Source organism: Galeopterus variegatus, unplaced genomic scaffold (genome assembly GCF_000696425.1).
Source record: "Galeopterus variegatus unplaced genomic scaffold, G_variegatus-3.0.2 Scaffold1658, whole genome shotgun sequence".
In the NCBI taxonomy this organism is placed as follows: Eukaryota; Metazoa; Chordata; class Mammalia; order Dermoptera; family Cynocephalidae; genus Galeopterus; species Galeopterus variegatus.
Genome location: NW_007727769.1, coordinates 155,408 through 175,214, shown reverse-complemented (window position 1 = coordinate 175,214; position 19,807 = coordinate 155,408). Strand labels below are relative to the sequence as shown.

Sequence of the window (19,807 nt, the reverse complement as noted above, 5' to 3'; positions counted from 1 at the left end):
GGGCCGGCCCGTGGATCCTTTATTTAGTATCTTTTAGATTCAAATATTCACTGAGCACCTTCTGCGTACCAGACACTGGGCTTACACCAGGGACAGAACAAGAACACTCTAGACACAGCTCTGTCCTTATGAGATTCTCCCAATATCATGGTCCAGTAGATGATGCCTTTACTGGAGCAGACACACAGATCTGCTTAGGGAGATGCCCCATGGTTGAATTCCACCATTGCAGCTGTCCTGGGTCACACACAGACTCACACAGTAGACCTTACAAGCAGGGTCTTGAGAATTCTGGCTCTCAATCACACACTGAAGCAGAAAGAATCTACTGCCATGCCCAAACACTGAGCCCCTGGTGACAAGCCCAAGTAATCAACTGAGACCACTCCTGCCCTTCAGATGAGTGTCCTTTGTAGAAATTGGTGCCTTGCCTGCCAGCAGATCTCAAGGGGTTATTCTGACAGGCTTCCCTAACTCCAATTTCAGCAGCTCAGGTTAGAGTGTTGGTCCCTCTTTCCCAAAAATCTCTGGCCTCCTTGCTTGTGTTTACTCAACAAATGAAAGCCACTCAAGAAAACCTTCACAGAACAATCGTGACTAGTGGGTCACCATCCCAAGATAACTCCCTGACTCTATCTACAGGAAAGAAAGAAGCTGAGATAAATGAAACAATAACCTGACATTGTCTTTAGGGAGAGAGGACAGGACGAAACACTCTACTCAACTCCAGTGAGATCTTATTTATACATCATATGTTCTAATAAACCTTGTGATTTTTTTCTTCTAACTAGATCAACACAGAGCAATGTGATGCTTTTGGGGAAACAAAATGAAAGGACAGCAATTTTCCACAAAAGCAAAAATATATGTGTATGTATGTGTGCACATGCATGCATGCATGTGTGCATATGTGCGTGTTGTGTAGAGTGCTATACACAAATATAACATATTTATATATTTATGCCACTGTATGCTTTACATAGGGAATTTTGGTTGTCTGTCACTTAGTTATCTCATAAAGTCTAGCAACAGCCGTTTCTGATGTCTCCCCTACAAATCTTCAAGTCACTAACCAGAACTGATGATGAAGCTAAGCAGCACAGATGAGTGGGCCTGCTGGAGAGCTGCTTGCTAGTGTACGTGATATGCTGCAGTGAGACAGATCAGGCTTTAGCACTAGACAAAACCCCACCTGGATTCCAGTCTCTACCAGTTAATAGGTTCGGCTCTGGACAAATGGCTTAATTTCTCTGGTTTTCCCTCTTGTAATATGGGGGATGTGGGGGTGGGGGGAAAGAATGACTTTTCAGGGTTATTGTGAAGACTAAATATAATGTTTCTGGTATGGTAGCTGGTATTCAAAACAAAAGAGCAATTAATATTGCAGTTTGGAGGAAGAAGTTAGTTTTTGCTTCATAAGATTTTTGCAAAATGTAATATATCTAAAGCTGCTTGTATTCCCTCATATCCATTGTCCCCTTCTTTAATAATAAAGCAATAGTTTTAGTTGGACATGTGGTCACCAGCTAAGAACGATATTTGCTTTTTCTCTAGAAGTTGGGAGGTCATGTGGCTAACTACTGGCCAATGGAAACATATGAGAGGAAGTGCTATATACAACATCTGTGTCATGCATTTAAAAGAAAAAAGCATTTTCTCCCCCTCTTCCACCTTACTCATTCTCCCTATTATGGGTTAAATTGGGTACCCCCCAAAATTCTTATGTTGAAGTTCTAACCCCCGATACCTCAGGGTGTAAACTTAGTTGGAAATAGGATCACTGCAGATGTAATCAGTTAAGATGAGGCCATTAGGGTGGGCCCTAATCCAGTATGACTGGTGTCCTTATAAATAGGGGAAATTTGGACACAGGAACAGACACATGTTTTAGGGAGAAGACCCACCAGCAGAAGACAAACATTAGCCATCTATAAGCCAAGTAGTGAGACCTGGAATAGAACCTTCACTCACAGCCCTCAGAAAGAACCACGTCTGCTGACACCTTGATTTCAGACTTCTGGACTCCGGAGTGAGACAATCAGTTCCTGTTATTTAAACAACCCAGTTCCTGGTACTTTGTTGTGACAGCCCTAGCAAACTCATATGCTCCCCGTCTCTTTTCACACTTATTGCAGACTAGGATGTGGACCCAGTACTCATGGTGGGGAGCCATACTTGACCATGTGGACTAGGGAACATGGAAGACAGCACCATGGAGCCACCATTTCAGCCCTGAGCACTTACACTTGGAGCACTATGTGAGAAAGAAAGAAACTTCTGTCCAGTTTCAACTGTTTTTTGTTTCAGAGTCTGGACTGATATCCTAACTAAAACGATGATTAGTAAGCAGCCCTGTTTACTAGGGGAGGCTGTCAAGGCAACATTCAGTGTAACTCTTGGCCAAGTGCAATGTGCTAGTTTGTTTGGGGTTTTTTTGTTTGTTTGTTTGTTTTTTGTTTTTGTTTTTAAAAAAGGATGACCGGTAAGGGGATCTCAACCCTTGGCTTGGTGTTCTCAGCACCACACTCAGCCAGTGAGCAAACCGACCATCCCTATATAGGATCTGAACCCCTGGCCTTTGGTGTTATCAGCACCGCACTCTACCGAGTGAGCCACAGGCCGGCCTGCAATGTGCTAGTTTGGATGGAAGATGTTTACAATTTGGGCTGGAGCTTAGGAGAAAATGGGTGCCCTTGTCCTATAAACTAAATGCAGCCATTCAGAGAAACAAAGTTGGAATTCAGTGAACTGTTCTCCTGTTGTTATATGGTTTAATAAAATGACCTCCTCTAGAAGATTTCTTCTAATAACTGGTTCTCTTGCTAGTCAAATTAGTTCCTGTTGTAATTGTTATTATTATGACACTTACTAATTATTATCCTCCTCCCTATTAATGGCATGTGTACTTTTCACATTTTGCTCTCATTTGGGCTTTGAACGTGCTGGGGAGGTGTAACAGATGTGACTCCTTTAATAGTCAGCATTTAGGCTGAGTCTGCCTGATTGAAAAAAAATCAGATAATTATCTGGATTTTATATTCAAATGTATGGCACTGTGTCAATGACAAACAAAATATTTTTGATTCAAGTTTTTAGTTTTCACAAATATAACCAGAAATGAGATCTTCTTGAAATTGTTAAATAGGAAACAATTCCTCTTATTTCTCAGTGTCTTTTCTGGTATCTCCAGATATAATAAGTCTTTCAAACCCAAATACTGCTCTCATATCCCATTGCTGAGAAACCAATTCTAGATTGCAGTTAAGCAGTTTTATATTCTCAGGGGTGTGAAGCAGAAAGCTCCATACCTCATCAGAACCTGAGAAGCTGTCTCACAACAGTGGGGAAAACAGTATGATGCTTTGGATAAAGGGATCAAAAGACACAAGGTTCTTAGTGAGTTTCTAATTGAAAAGATTTTCTCTCCTTTTAAAACAAAAAGTTGTATGACAGTAGAAAGAGACAGGATATTAGAAATATAGTTTTAGGACTGGTTTGGTCACTACCCCATTGTAGAGCTTTGTAGTTTGTCTCAGTTTTCTCACCTATAAAATAAAGATAGGGCTGGCTGGTTAGCTCACTTGGCCAGAGTGTGGTTTTGGTAACACCAAGGCCAAGGGTTCAGATCCCCATACAGTCCAGCTGCCAGAAAAAATAAATAAATAAATATAATTTATATCTGACAATATCAATTAGAGATTGAGTTCAGTTGCATGGAACAGAAACCCTAATTAACAGTGGCTAAAATAATAGAGATTTATTATTTTTCTCACATAGTGAAAAGTCTGGAGATGGATGCTTGTTGAGCAGTTCAAGAAGGTCCAAGTGGAGGTCTCTAGGTTTCTCTCAGCTTCTTCTCATTTCTTGGCAAGATAGTTGATCCAGCTTCAGCCATAACGCTGGTATTCAGGCAAAGACAAGGGGCAGTTGAATCAGTCTCCCTTTGAAATAATTTTTCCTGGAAGGCTCACCTAACAACCTCTACCTATATCCTAGTCATATGGCTACCCCTATCTCAAGGGAGGCTGAGACAGGGAGGTTTAATCCAGGCCCATTGCCCCCTCAGCAAAATCAAGGATAGGTGAGGAGATAAAGGGAGGACAGTTGTATCGTAGGTAACTGGCAGCCTCCGATATTCTTTCTCAATTGGTGGACAGTAATTATAATCATGAAAATGACATTCTGTTATTCAAAACACATTTGTTAAACATTCACTATATGTAGAGCACCAAAAGCACTTTGAAAATGGTAATGTTAAATAAGACAGTCCTATGAAGCATGACTCGTAGTGTGTAAGTGTCGTTTCCTTCAGGGGACAGCAGTGCGCCAACGCCCACCACAAGCAGGGCCAGGGAGGATGTCGCATCGTCAGGCTTTCATGGTCAGTCTTCCTTTCCAACAGCAGCACAAACGTGAAAGCTTATTGGCTAGAGGTTGAGTATATTGTGAGGGCTGCGTAAGAGAGAAACTTTTCTCCACAACAGTACTCAACTTAGCTGCTAACCAAAACTATTTCCTCTATATTCAATGCGGGCATCATTTACTCCCCCAGACTGCATCTGACTCCCATAGTTCTGTGCTCCCATAGTTCTAGGTAAATTCTACCACCATATAGTACTTTTCACAGTGTATTGAAATGATCTGTTTGTCCCATTCTCCTCTTCACTTTCCCCAGAATGGCCTCTGAACTTCTGGTGGTGAGAAACCACAGCATTCATCTCTGTATTCTCAGTGACTATTACAATAACTAGGCATAACTGCTCAGTAAATGCTTGTCAAATGGCTGAAAGGATGAATGAAAAACGAATCAATAAACAAGTTTGGGCCGGCCGATGGCGCACTGGAGAGTGTGCCGCTTGGGAGCATGGCGGCGCTCCCGCCGAGGGTTCGGATCCCATGTGGAGACTGGTTCCCGCTCACTGGCTGAGCGCGGTGCGGGCGCAACACCGAGGGTTGCGATCCCATTGCCGGTCCCCGGTACGGGCGTGACACCGAGGGTTGCGATCCCGTTACCGGTAAGTAAAAAAAGACAAAAAGGAAAAAATAAAAAATAAAATAAACAAGTTTGATGGATATATATCTGCTAAAGAGTGAGGTGTGTTCTCCATTTCAGTAGATAAAAGCTGATAGTGTTATAAAGGGCAGACAATTGGCATCTTAGCATTAAGCAAGGAATACAGACTTTATGAATATGTACTCATCCATAAGTTATTGGAGTTGCCACATTCAGGGATAAATGTAGAAGCCAAAGAGGCCAAGATATGGTGTCCTATATACATATTGTTTCTTGGTGGTTGGAATGATATACCCAGGGAACAGAACAATATTGCAGACATCTAAATGTTATTACTCCTGCTTCTTCTGAATACCTTAAACTGTCCATACAGTCAAAAAGTTATGGCACCTGGGTTTGGAGTAAGATAACTGCTGTCAGCATATCATGTCCTAAAGCAATCACATGGATCGGTTGCTCCCTTCTCTTTCTTAATTATGTTGCCACAGGCCACTGGGCCAGCTTAAGGCATCCCCATGAGAAGGCCTGATTTTCCATGCACAGGACATAAAGCCTATATGCTATGGATATGTTCCAGTGTTCTTTTCTTGTCTCTTTTCCTCTCTCCCTCCCTTCCTTCCTCTATGTCTTTATTTTCTTTCTTTTCTCCTTCTCTTTCTCCTTTTTCTTATTTTGTTTAACTTGTCAAAGCTTAGTATACCACAGAAGAGGAAATATTATGTTACAGCTCAATGAATTTTTACAAAGTAAACACAGTCATATAACCATACCTATATCAAGAAATAAAACATGGTCAGCACCCCCAAAAGTCCTTCTCTTCACTCCTTCTAGTTGATAACTAAAAAAAAAAAAAAATCCGCTCTGAGCATGTCAGCTAAATTGGAGTGCCTTGGAAAATCTGGGATGAGTCAGATGTCACGTCCCATGTCCTAGAAAACGTTATCATAAGACCAATTTTACTTAGAAGCAGACAGACTGATACCAGAAGTCATAAAATAATCTGGAATGCTTCTTGTAACCCTGACCATAGATCCCTGCATATAGGATGTAACCTAGTAACAATCCCAAATCTATATGTCACATACAATCAATAGAAAGACAGATGTACTGATTAGGTGGGGAGGTCCTCTTCTCTCCCTTTTGTTTCTCTTCCTTTGTGTGATTATAAAATGCTGAATTCTGCTGACCACCTTCAAAGCACATTCCGAAGCTACTTGGCTATGTGTCTTCCAGGACTGCAGTTCCTTATAAACACTCAAATAAATTCCTTGCTATATATATTTGGCCTCAGTATCTTTTTTAAGATAACACAGTCACTGCAGAGTTACTGTTATCCTGACTACTAAAACACAGTTTAGTTTCACCTGTTTTTGTACTTTATATTTATGGAATCATACAGAATGGGTGATTCTGGACTCCAAAATTGCCCCCAGAGATCCTCAACTTCTGGTATTCATGCCAACTTTTAGGTATGTGGAGGCAGACATTTTGTAGTCATTGAAGGGCATGACCATCCCCAGCAATATACTTGATATGAACTCTGTTACTTAAAAATCTTTGGGCCGGCCTGTGGCTCACTCGGGAGAGTGTGGTGCTGATAACACTAAGGCCACAGGTTCGGATCCCATATAGGGACGGCCGGTTCGCTCACTGGCTGAGCATGGTGCTGACAACACCAAGTCAAGGGTTGAGATCCCCTTACCGGTCATCTTTAAAAAAAAAAAAAAAAAATCTTAGAACTATGATTGGCATCAAACGTAGAAATGGAAAATTGTCTGTAATTTTTAGGAGGAGCCTTAAGTGACTAAAAAAGATAAGAATAGCAGGAGATGTAAAGAACTTGGATGGCTGGCCAAATTTGGGAAATATCTAAACCACACAAATAGTATAGGAAGTAATTTGTATTTCTTCAGGCTTATGTTGCCTAACAGTGAATTGTACACAGTTCATTCTTAGAGAAGGATATTAAATTCTAGCACACTACCTGGCCCTGCAAAGAACAATACCTACATGGTTGGGATGGTAAAATTGCTGTTTATTGGTTGTGTTTATTTTCCTTTGCTGCATAACCAATTACCACAAACTTAGTCACTCAAAACAACACCCATTTATGAGCTCACGGTCTATAAGTCACAAGTCCAGGCACAGTGTGACTGGGTGCTCTGCTTACGGTCTTTCAAATGTCAACATGTTGGCAGGGCTGAATTTCTTTCTGGAGAGTCCATGGAGGATCTGTTCCAAGCTCATTCTTGATGCTGGCTAAATTCAATACCTTGTTATTATAGGACTGAGGTTCCTCTTTCTTCATTGTCTGTCAGCCGGGGGCCACTCTCAGCTCCCAGAGGCCACCTTCATTCCTTACAATGTGGCACCCTCCATCTTCAAAGCCAGCAATGGCACATCAAATCCTTCTCCTGCTTTGAATATCCTTGACTTCCCTGTCTCTGACCTCTAAACCCAGATTTAAGGAGTTCCTGTGATTAAGTCACTACTACCCATATCATCTCCCTGTCTTAAAGTCAACTGATTTGTGACCTTAATTACATCTGCAAAATAAGTTCACTGCAACTTTTATATTAGTATTTGGGAGGTATGTGTATACCAGGGTAGGGAATTTGGGGGGATCATCTTAGAATTTTTCCAATTATATTGGTTTTCAATTTTAGAATCTAGGGCCAGCCCCGTGGCTCACTCAGGAGAGTGTGGCGCTGGGAGCACCGAGGCCGCAGGTTCGGATCCTATATAGGGATGGCCGGTGCACTCGCAGGCTGAGTGTGGTGCAGACCACACTGTGCTGAGGGTCACGATCCCCAAAAAAAAGAATCTACCTTAGACTCTAGACCAGTAGTTCTCAACTGGGGTGAAGGGAGATTTTGGCCGTCTTCCCCAGGAGACATGTGGCAATATCTGGAGACATTTTTGGATGTCATCTAATGGGTAGAGGCCAGAGATACTGCTAACCCACCTACAATGTATAGGAGAGTCCCTACCACAAAAAATTATCTTGCCCAAGATGTCAGTAGTGCCAGCACTGGGAAACTCTGCCTTAAACAAGCATGAAAGACAATTATTATTATAGTAGAGTTATAACTACCAATATAAGCCATGTGAATGTAAAAGTATAGCTGATGTGACACAAGATAGAAAGATAGGAGGAAAAGGAAAAAAGAGTGTGGGGTATTATCTATATCTGACATAAAGAGGAAGCTGAAATTCTAGATTAATGGACAATGAATGGACGGTCATTATATTATTTAAAGTTACAAAGATAAAGAAAAACAATAGTAAAACTATCAAGCGCTAAGATGAGGAGGGAGAAGGGAAGGGGAGTAAGGAGTAATAAGGAGGCAACAGATATTGCCTAAAATTAATAAACAAATGATACTTCCAGCATTTCATTTGAAATTATGCAGGTAACTACTAGAGAACTTAAACTTTTAAAAGGATTAAAAGAGGTTATCTCAAGGAAGTAGGTCTGGGAATAGAGAGGATAGGGTGGGAGAATGTTTTTTGTTATAAATTCTGCTGTACTTTTGGATCTTTTTTTAAACCATGTACTTGTAGGGCCGGCCCGGTGGCGCACTGGATAGTGCGCGGCTTGGGAAGCGCGGCGGCGCTCCCGCCCGAGGGTTCGGATCCCACATACAGACCGGTTCCCGCTCGCTGGCTGAGCGAGGCGCGGGAGCAGCACCGAGGGTTGCGATCCCGTTGCCGGTCCCCGGTCCGGTACAGGGGCAACACTGAGGGTTGCGATCCGTTGCCGGACACGGAAAAAGACAAAAAGACAAAAAAAAAAAAAAAAAACAAACCATGTACTTGTATTACTTTAACAAAAATGAAATTTTTAAAAAAGAAAACTTAGGGGGTTAACCTAGGTGATTTACTCACATTACAGTAGCAATATTTTCTCATAATACAATAATAGTACATGGTACAGTAAAAATGATGTTTTACTAGGCACATGTGATAGCCTATAAAGTGGAATTTCTTTAAGAATCTGGGCTTCCGGTCAAGACAGCAGAATAGAAGGTCCCCAGTGTCACTCTCCCCCACAAATCAATCAATTTACACTATTGAAAAGCAAGACAGCCAAGCTGTGGCTGCTAGAGCTCAGGGGAAGAGGAGGAGAGACCTATGGAGTGCATGAAGGCGGGAGAAGCCATGACGAGAGAAGGAAAGAACTGCTCTTACCATTTTGAATCCCAGCCACTTCCAGGCTGGCCTTGGTGAGGGCATGGAGCAGGAGCCAGCAAAAGCCGCAGCTGTGCCCTTCGGATGAAGCTGCTTGGAGGCTGCAGGGGAGAAGAGGGCCTTGGAGGCCCCAGGCCAGCAAGACCGCTAACAGGGTTCCCACGTACCCACATAGGAGCAAAGAGTCACAACAACTGAAAAAAAGGAGCCACTCAGAGGCCAGTGAGTCATACAAAGGGACCAGCACACGGCCTGCCCTGTGGGAAATATTTGGAGTGTGGACGGTGGAGGAGATGGGCCCAGCGGGGGAACACTGGGACACAGCAAAAGGACAGCTGATCTGCCCCCCAATCAGCACAGGACCACTCTATGTAGACTGGTCAGGAACATAGAACTGCAGGGGGTGCAGTTTGCTGAAAAGACTCAGGCCCAGACCAGAGTGTCTACACAACCCAGGTATACTGGATCTCATGAGACCTGGAAGTACCTATAAAGCCAACTACTAAAACCTGAGCTGCACAAAAAGCCTTCCCCAGAGTATCAGCAGCAAAGCAGCAATTTAGCTCAACTACAGAGCTCAAGTGCTGGTCCCCACAGGAAGTTCCCCCATTTTAGAAGTAAACAAAGGACAACAAATTAGTTCCAGTGCAGAGTTTAAGTAGTGAAAACAGTGAATAATTCAACACAGAACTGAAATTAAAAACAAAATACCCACAGCCCAAAGACAAAGTTTGATATTAACTAGCAAAGCTCTCACTTCAGCAAAGAACACCTATAAAACCTAGAAAGACTGGAAGCCCCCTGGGCTCCCAAGCCAAGGAGGGGGGAGGGCTGGGGTCTAAGCCATGCCCCTGACCCCTGACACCCACAACCACCCCAGCGATGACCACTGAGAAACCCCAGGAAGTGCCCCAGGCCACTGAACTAGGACAGTGGGGTCAAGGATTTCAGCCATGCCCCCCCAACACCCACACCCAGCCCAGTGATGACCACCAAGCCACTGCAGAAAGTGCCCTTGTCTCCCAAGCTGCGCAGTAGGGTGCCAAGAGCCTCAGTCATGGCCCCCTGACACCCACACCCAGCCCAGCAACAACCACCAAGCCGTCAGAGGAGGCACCCCAGGTTCTCAAGCCAGAGAGTGGGGGCCATGCACCACCACCCCCGAACACCTGCAACAAGACGAACAATGACCACTGAACCACTGCTGGAAGTCCCCTGGTCTCCCAAACCAGGGTGGTGTGGGTCTGAGGGCTTCAGCCACACCCCACTGACATCAGCGTTCAGCCCAGCAATGACCTGTCCTTCCACAACCAGGCACACTGCTGCTGCCATGGGGCCATGCCTGGGGTCCTGAGGTTGGAGCCGGGGACTGACCCCTCCTTCTGCAATCAGGCAAGGAGCACACCAAAAACACCAGTTCCATGTGGGTGGTTCACACAGCCACACAATAACCATGGCTGCCGCAAAAGCAGCTAGACACCACAACCACTGTGCAGATGTTTCACCAGCCACTGGAGTGCATTGACACAAGGAGAGTCACAAACAGAGACCAAAGAAAAGAAGAGGACATCTCTCTCCACAAAGCCCATTCCAGAGTGATAAAAAAAGCATCTGCTCTATGATAATAGTGGGGGACCTGAACACACCTCTCAGCATTGGACAGATCATCTAGGCAACAAATCAACAGAGTAACCGTTATTGTTTCAGAAGAAGGGAAGAAATCTAGGGTTATCAGACGTGGGAGGGTGAGGGAGTGGGGATACGGAGAGATTGGACAAGGGGCATGAAGAATAAGTATGATTTGTATTAATATATATGTTCATTATATTGATTTGATCAAATACATCAATGTTGAACCTCAAAAATATGTATAATCAATTATGATTCAATAAAAAATAAATGAATAAATAAAAATAAGAATCTGGTCTCCTGGGCATGCTGTCCTCAGACAAAGTTTTAATCATTTGCATTGCAGAAAAGTCAGTTTTTAAAAAAATATATTATGTAAAACTACTATCATTTACAGTTACCCCAAAATTGTATAGAATTATGAATGTAGACTAGAAGGAGAGAGCAAATTAAAAATACTTCAAGTTGTTAGTTGAAAGGATGATTAATGTAGGTGAAAACTATACAGGTCTTCACTGTGCCCTTCTTTCAACTTCTGCTTATGTTTGGAAAACTTTCTAATAAAACAGTTGGAGAGAAATTATAACTATATACTCCTCTTAAAATATTATACGAAGATAAGTATTTTCTTTTCATTTTTCAGTTGAGTATATTATTGGCTTCATTTGCTTAGTGTACAATTGTTCATCTTTAAAAAATACAATATTTTGTTTTGCCCTGTTGGCTGACAGTAAGGAAAATTTATAACCAACAATGGCCAAGTTCACTTGAGGAATCGTCTTTGTAGATTCATTTGTAAACTCTTAAGAAGGAGTTTTATGGTCATATGTTTCACGTCTCCCTCGACGTGCCCCTTTTCTGTTCCTCTTGCTGTGGTCTTTCCTCTTATGGCAGATGTTGCCTTTGCCATGTCCCTTGGCTGCTTGGGCCTGCACCCACCGCTGAAGAGTGTGATTGCGCGGGCTGACACAGATTCTTCTGCGCTTGACACGAAGGCTGCCAAGAAGTGAAGAAAAAAATCGCTGATCAAACACACAAACAAATAAAAACGTAGTGACGTCTAGGCAGTTCCTACTTTTGAAAACAGTATTCTTCGGGACTGAATCCTAAAGCTAAGCACCACAATGTGAAGTCTTGACTTCACACACACACCGTTCCCTGTGGGTCCACAGTCATCAGCAGGAAGTATTAAAAGAGGAAGAGAAAAAGGAATTAGACGAGATGGAAAAGGAGAAAATGGGGGAAAAGGAGAAGAGGAAGAAGAAGAGGGGGAGGAGGAAGAGAAGAGAAAATAGTAAAAACCAAGTTAAAACGATTCTCTTCCCTGACTCTAGGCTTCAGCCCACCAAATCAGTTCATCCTCACCATTCGTCTCAAACACAGCCCTCTCCATGAAGTTTTCTAGATCCTTTCAGCTAAATGCCCTCTTTTTTCCACTCTGATATCCATGGTGAGACTTCCCTCTCTACTAGCACTCAGTGCATTCTGTTTTTTATTCGAGTACTTGTCTCATCTCTCTCACTGGAGTTATGCTCCCTGAGGAAGGAACAGTCTAGAAGTATCTTGAAAAGGCCTTGTTCACAGGAGGAACTAGTAATTCACTCTAGATGTACAGTGAAAATTGTTCAAAATAAGGACAGTCTGGTTTTGTATTCAACAAAACAATCAACTAAAATGTACTAGGTATTTGTTAACATTTTAATACACTATGAATCTATGTCATAGCTCAGAATTTGTTTTCATCTTCATTTTTCTATATGAAGTTTTGACATCGGGCTGGAGAACGCTAGGAAGCATTCAAAATTTTTGGTAACTAGAAGAATTTCTCATTTCAAAAGATGCTGTGACTTTTAATTCCCTATCAGGTGCCATACAGCTCTTACCAAATGTCGCAAACCCTACTGGCTTTACACGTGTGATATTTCTGTGTCCAGATAAATTTTAACACTTGACCTTGTTACTCAGGGAAAAAAACAGGGGGATAGACAGTAGGCTGCCATTTCTCCAGATGACGCAAGTGGAATCATTATCAGCTAATGTAGGGACTCTTGAGATGGGGGAAGTGGAGAAAGGTGTAAATGAGCTTTAACATAATAAAAGCAGCATGTGGGGGGATATTAATTTGAAAGAAGTGGGGCATCTTAATAAGAGGATCATACGTTCCCTAAGTGTACTGGATTTAGACATCTTCAAAAGGAAAGCTAATTCTTACTTTGGCCAGTTGGTTTGCTATTGTAGGAGAAAACTTGGCTGTAGCACAGCTGTGGAGGAAAAACAGAAAACTGGGGTTGAAGCTCCTACCTGTTCCAAAGGACTAAAACTCTCTCCTCTCCCTGTGGTGTCAGCAAGAACCCAAGCAAATAAAAACTTCACTGACATCCAGATAAATCTATGGGGTACACAGGAAGGAACTAGGACTCAACTCCATTATTAAAGTGATGAGTGATGAGCTTCAGGAAGGGCCATTAGCACTGGGGCTGAAGGAGAGAACTGGATGGGGAAATACAGACAGAGGATTCAGAGAGTTGGGGGGCCACAGGAGAACAGGCAATAACCAGCATGTGGGACTCTTTTCAAAGGCCCACCTGATGAGGTCTCAATTTTCCAATGAAATTCAAGGGAAATAAATCAGCTACTAGAACACAGCTCCCGAATCTGAGATGCTATGATGTTTAGAATCCTAAATTTGAAAAACTGCTCTCAAGCCTCTATTTGTATTTCCATGTGTATTCCATCAGGATAAAAAGATATGACATAATTAATGCTGAGAAAGGAGGTAGCCTATTCCACATGTCCTCCCCTACCCCCAACTCCATGGTATTCTGATGGGTATTGACCCTCCTTCCACCACCCCCTACTGTGAATTTCTAGGTGGAGAGTTTTGACTGTAAGAAATCATGAGGCTGATCCCCTGATTTTTTCACCCACAGTAGCGTAACTAGAGACAGGCCAATAGGCCTAAAGGGATGGATCTACCATAGAGATTATACCTACAATTTTTTGCTAAACTTTATTTCTTTACCCATTCCTCTAAACACAGCAGACCTTCACAACCACTTCTGAGAAACCACTCAAGCCTCCCAGATAACTTTATTTAATAACCCCAAATTTTCTTCCCAACGGATAACATCTGTATGTTTCAAGAAACTTCAGGCCTCTGGCTGAGATAAACAACTTTTCATTGTATTTATGTTAAGAAACAGACAGAAGCTCTTTTATAAAGTCACCATAGAGGGACTTAAACAAGCAAACTGCTGTCTCAGCCATCAAAAATTAGAATGATCATTTACAGCATCTGAAACAAAGGACCTATTTCTAGGCAGAAAGGAACTGAAACCTAGTGAGCTCACTGAAAGTTAGTTTATATTAATTGTCATTAATGATAACATATAATACTTTGAAATTATATTTCCAAAACTTGTAATGTTTTCTGCATCTAAAACACTAGTCTCAAACCGTAAAGTCTTTACACACAGTCAGGGTTAAGGGAGTACATTTTGGATAAGTAAAGCTTTGAAATTATATTTCCAAAACTTGTAATGTTTTCTGCATCTAAAACACTAGTCTCAAACCATAAAGTCTTTACACACAGTCAGGGTTAAGGGAGTACATTTTGGATAAGTAAAGACAAGCTCTGTAGTGAAACAATTTGAAAACAAGAGAATCTTTATCTATTTATGTTGAATGTCAGGAAACACAAAAGAGAGGATCTGTAATTTATGATTCAAAAAATACTACATAGTTGAATTTAATTTTAGTTGAGACCAGGACATAACTACTCTAATTTTCAGCTTTCTTATCAACACAGAGAGGTCAATTTACAAACTTATGTTTGGATTTCTAGATCCAAGTGATTGGCTTCATAGTTTCCCTTTAATTAAAATGGAGCTCTTTTTAAAATGAAGACTCGTGTTTTTTTAATCATATTTTTCCTTATCAAAGTGAAGACAACGTCATTTCTATTCCTATACTTGTTAGATCTCTGACACCTGCTTATCCCAAAGAAACTTCTCTAAAAATCCTCTTACCAGTAATGTTCTCCGAACCCTAACCCAGAATCTGCCTCTTACTCTTATACAACCAAAGAAACTTCTTCTGATTTTGTTTTTGGGGGTTTTTTCTTGGCAGCTGGCCAGTAGAGGGATCTGAACCTGTGACCCTGGTGTTATAAGGCTCACTCTAACCAACTGAGATAACTGGCCAGCCCTCCAACCATTTTTCTCTAAGCCTTCCTGGGAGTCCCACAGAAGCCCTTACAAGCTCTCAAGCCTCTTTTAGTTGGAGGTGACATATGCCAAAGAGATGGAAGGAATTCAAAGGAGTTGAAATTTTGGTGTTTCTGAGAGCAACCAGCGCTGTCTCAGACAGATTTATTTCAGCTCTGTCAACCCAACACAAATATCCAGATGTTTTCAATTATCTAGAGTATTGTCTATTCATAAACTGTCTATGAGTTTTTCACTTTCCAACTATTGCCAACAGTGTTTATTAAGATTAAATAAGATTTAATGAAAGACTGGTGGAATCTCGTCCAGGCATATACCATAAGAGTTTTTCAAAGAAGTCAGGAACTTGAAGCTCCCCAAGAAGGCACCTCCTTAGTATGTATGAGGGTACTTCGGAAATGTTGTGCAAAAATAGAATTAAAGATAATACAAATCTTTCCATGAGCTTTTTGAAGTAACCCTCACATGTCCAGGGATTTTCTCCCATGAAAGATGTTTACATATTCATAGAAAAAAAATTGCAAGGAATTCACAGGCCCTGACCTGAAGAGAGTCTATCAATGGGTAGCTTACAAACACTTCCTCTGAACTTTTAAGAACTCGTGTCTTGGAACAGTGTTTCTGTTGAGTAATGGATAGATCCCTCTGAAAGAGATCTAAAATCACCAGAGGTGGAGTGCAGAAGTCAGCTGGATTGATCATTGATCAATAAATATTTGTTCTTTGAATAGATAAGGAGGTAGGTTCGTGACTGAATCTGGAGCTCAGGCATAAGCAAAGGGCTTCTTTATAGCCCACAGAAAGGGACACCCAGTGACTCCCCAGCATCTTCTAGAACTGTAAGTGGCATTAAAACCAGCATGAGAGGGAGATCCCTAATACCTGAATGCAATGGAGTTTTGGGAGAGCATTTAATGGTTAGTCCCGCTATCCATTTGGTATGACTTTGGAGGAATAGTGCTCTGAACAAAGAGACCTGGGCTCATGTCCCATTTCTGCCCTTCACTAGCTGTATGACACCGGGTGAACTATGTAATCTCGGTCACAGCTTTCACCTGTGTGTGATGGGAGCTAATTTATTTCTTCTTCACAGCCTTGTTGTCAAGAGTCCAGATTTGCTAAACATTAATGCAGTTCAGTTTTTAAAGCCTCTACACAGATGTAAGTACATATAATTCTAAAGCTTTTAATAACTGAGCCTGGATGGGGGGTGGGGGATGGGAGGGGTGAGAAGGTTTACCATGAGCCAACACCCCAGAATTAAAAGCAAGGAAGGGCCTTTGTGATTAGATTGCACGGAGCACTTGTGACAGGTGCAGACATTTTTATACTTCTCTTTGAATCTTATAATATGCTCCTGATGAGTTCAGAGAGTTAAAATGACAGCAACCCATATACTTGCCTGGAAAAGTTACTGTTAAAGCCATGAAATATAACAGAGTCACCTTCTGTTTGGATTTTGTTTTTTCACTAGAATGTCCCTTGTTTTGCTTAGCAAAGCCGTGAATGTTTTCTGGTGACTGAGGATATTTAGTCGTAACCACAGCACTGCCGCAAGGGGGGTGGAGTGCTGGAAAGCTAGTGTGGGGCACAGGACACCCCTGTACAGACAGATTGTACATTTACTTCAGGGAGCCTGGGGCACAAAAGACAGGGTATCTACTCTCCCCTCCCTCAGATAACTATTTGTATGTCGTGTATCAGGCAAAGCCTTTCTAATCTGTTGTTGGTTGGCTGGGGAAATAATCACTGTGCAAGTTTGGACCTCCCTGCTGAAGAGCACTCACATGACAGCAGCCAAGTCACAATCCCCATCAGCTCTCTGGATGCGACATGCAGTTACTCTTTCCAGAAGCCTTCCGGAAATATGATGTGAAACCTCAGTGCAACAGCTGGAGGCAATAGGAAGTATGGCTAAAAGAGGAAAAGAAAAAAAAGTTAAATCTTACAGTTTATAGAATACTAATGTGGGTCTCATCTTAATGATTCCAGAGATACAGAGTGTCAATCCACTCAAGCAAGGGGAAAACACTTCCTGAGGGCTTTGAGAATGCAGACCTGGGGCAGGACATGTCTCTGCCTCTGGAACTTAAACTGTATCTGTGACAGATAAGTAAATTTAAGCAAAGACCCTAAACAAGTGAAGAGACAAAAAAGCTGCAGACAATGATGCTAGTGGGGTTGCACACGGACTTGATCAGAGATGAAAGGAGTGAGGTCAACAGAGTGTCCCAGGCTGTTCAGAAGAAAGTGACCACATGGGCCTCTGGCACAGGTTTGAAAGTTTCCTAGCACAGAAGCAGTTGGCTGAACCCTGAAGGATTTACAGGGGTGGAGAAAAATAGAGAACTCTTGCTCAGACTAAAGGAAGTGCAGTGTTGGGAACATATAGGAAAATGGTCACGGCCCCTCAGATGTTCAGAATCTTGCCAAACATTTGATGTAAATATGCACGTGCGCCCACATGTTCCTTGTTTATTGTCTAATGTAATTGAGCATGTGCACCCAGGTGTCCTGGGTTATGGACTTAAGTATAAAGGACTAAAGGCTCTGATACGTGGTGTTTCTCGGGACCTCCGGGAGGCCACTAGGGTGGCTGCTCCTAGCTCTGAATAAAGCCTATTAATTTTTTACCCACAGCTCCCCACAGGACCTTTTCCCATTACCTAGTTTGTAGACCTGCATGTGAGGGGTTTGTGACCCAGTCTGAACAATGGGCTTGAGGGGTCTGGGAGCCCTAGCCCTGTTGGCTTTAGTTATGAATTGCTTTAACAATACCATTGGTGTAGCTGTTAGCTATTGCCTCAACCCAACAACTGGTGTAGTCATGTAGCTTTACAATTGGCATAATTGTGGCAGGATTCCAGGCAGGAAAAAGAGCCCAGCAATTGGCCTCTTGGGTAGGATGCCAAGCAGGTAAAGAAGCAGAAAGCCCTCTGGGAGGGGGAGGAAATGTGGCTACCCTTGGATATGTGGTGCCCAGTGGCCACTTTCCTATTGATTGGGGTCTGGCTGTTGTTCACTGTACTGTGAGACAACATGGACCAGAACCCCCACAAAGCAGCACAGTTTCAAGACTTGCAGCAGAAAGCAGACAGGTTGGAAGTACAAGTACATGCCCTGGAGGCTGAAGTACAGCAAAGGGTCATCACTGCTTCTGACACCAAAGACAAAGATGAACCATTCTGATGGTGAGTTGGGGGAGACTGTGTGTCTCCTGGTAAAACCTGCTCATCAAAAAGTGAAGCACAAGCAGCCTATGGGACCAGATGGACCGGTAGGCAACTCACAGGTGACCCAATTCACTACCTATGTCCCATATACCCAGGTCAAATTGGTTGGCTTGGGGAAAAAAAGCAGCAGAAACGGGGAGAGCTCCTGGCTGCTGCAGCTGTGGGACCTAGGGGTGGGTGGTGTAACATGCTCTGGAGATGATATAGTAAATGCATGTCGCGTTTGTCTGAAGGCAAATGGCTCACCAGGTGCCACTTTAACCCAAGAAGGTGGATGGTGTAATGCGCTCTGGGGAAGATGTAGTAAATGCATGTCACATTTGTCCAAAGGCAAATTGAAGGGTGCCACTTAAACCCAATGGCTCAACAGGTGCCATATAAACCCAAGAAAAGAGTGCCACATGCAGATGGACAGATGACCTGAGGACGGGTGCTCCTGCAGAATGTCAAGTATGTTTTCACCTGGTGAAAAGGTGGAAAAGTTAGTGTCCATTACCACACACCTGTCTCTGTGGCAGTGGTAATAAAATAGCCACGGACATGCACAGGAGCAGGGCAGCTACTCCTTGATAGACAGGACAAATGCAGCTGTTCTAACTGTGTGGGCAAATGCTGCAGAACTGCCCGAGACTGAGTGAATGGCAGGCATAAGCCAAGCTGACTCAAGTGATTTGAGAGCCAGGGGATGGAGCAGCTAGATGCTAATAGCCAGGACAATGAGAAAGGCCCTGAGGGCATTTCAGAAGTTTGGGAGCACACCCCTCCCATCACAGAGGCCTAGGAGAACTGAGTTTCTCTGGCAGACAGACCTGTGGCACCACTGCCCTCAGGAAACTGCTCCCTGCCTCCCAGCTGCTCTGGCTGGAGAAACCCTGACTCGGCCGGCCCCAAGTGTGACTCGTGCGGTAGCTCTGGGGAGTAAAAGTGAAAACCTGGGTGTCGTTCACATTGTGTTAAGTTTGCAGGCCAGCAGAACATGAGAGCAGGGGAGGCGTGACAGCCTCCACCCAGATTTCAGAAGATGAAAAAGCCCAGAGACTCTGGCAGAGACCTGCTCCGGGGGGGGAGCTGCTGGGGAGGTCATCTATGGAGCAATGTGGAGCAGAAAAGTGGGGTTGGAGCTCCCACAGAGAACCACCACTGAGGAAATGTCTAGTGGAGCCAGGATGGTAGGACTGCTGCCAGGAGCCCAGAACTGTGGGGCAGTTGGCAACATGCAGCGCCAGCCTGGAAAAACCACGGGCACCAGGGCAGCTCAATGGGCTGCACCTGGCCAAGCTGTAGGAGCGAGGTTGCCCAATGCTTTAGGGATCTAGATGCCCCAGTGTGCTTAACGTTTGCCATGTTTCGGTTTTAGATTTGTTTGGGGCCTGTTTTTCCTTTCTTGTCTATTCCTCGCTTTTGGAACAGGAATGTGTACCCATTGTCTCTCCCACTGTATCTTGGAAATAGATAAATTTGTTTTTGACTCTTCTCATGTTCACAGCTGAAAGGGGTTTTGCCTTTAGTCTCAG

The 19,807-nt window shown here is 43.1% G+C and overlaps 1 protein-coding gene across 1 annotated transcript; it reads right to left on the bottom strand.

The window, feature by feature from the left end:
* Window positions 1-11,637: 11,637 nt before the first annotated feature.
* On the bottom strand, window positions 11,638-17,745 carry CCL28 (chemokine (C-C motif) ligand 28). The gene is made up of 3 exons (XM_008578303.1): window positions 17,727-17,745; window positions 16,848-16,974; window positions 11,638-11,830 (listed from the first exon to the last, which is right to left on the bottom strand). Exons 1-3 carry the CDS (start codon window positions 17,743-17,745, stop codon window positions 11,638-11,640), a joined length of 339 nt encoding a protein of 112 aa, XP_008576525.1.
* Window positions 17,746-19,807: the final 2,062 nt, after the last annotated feature.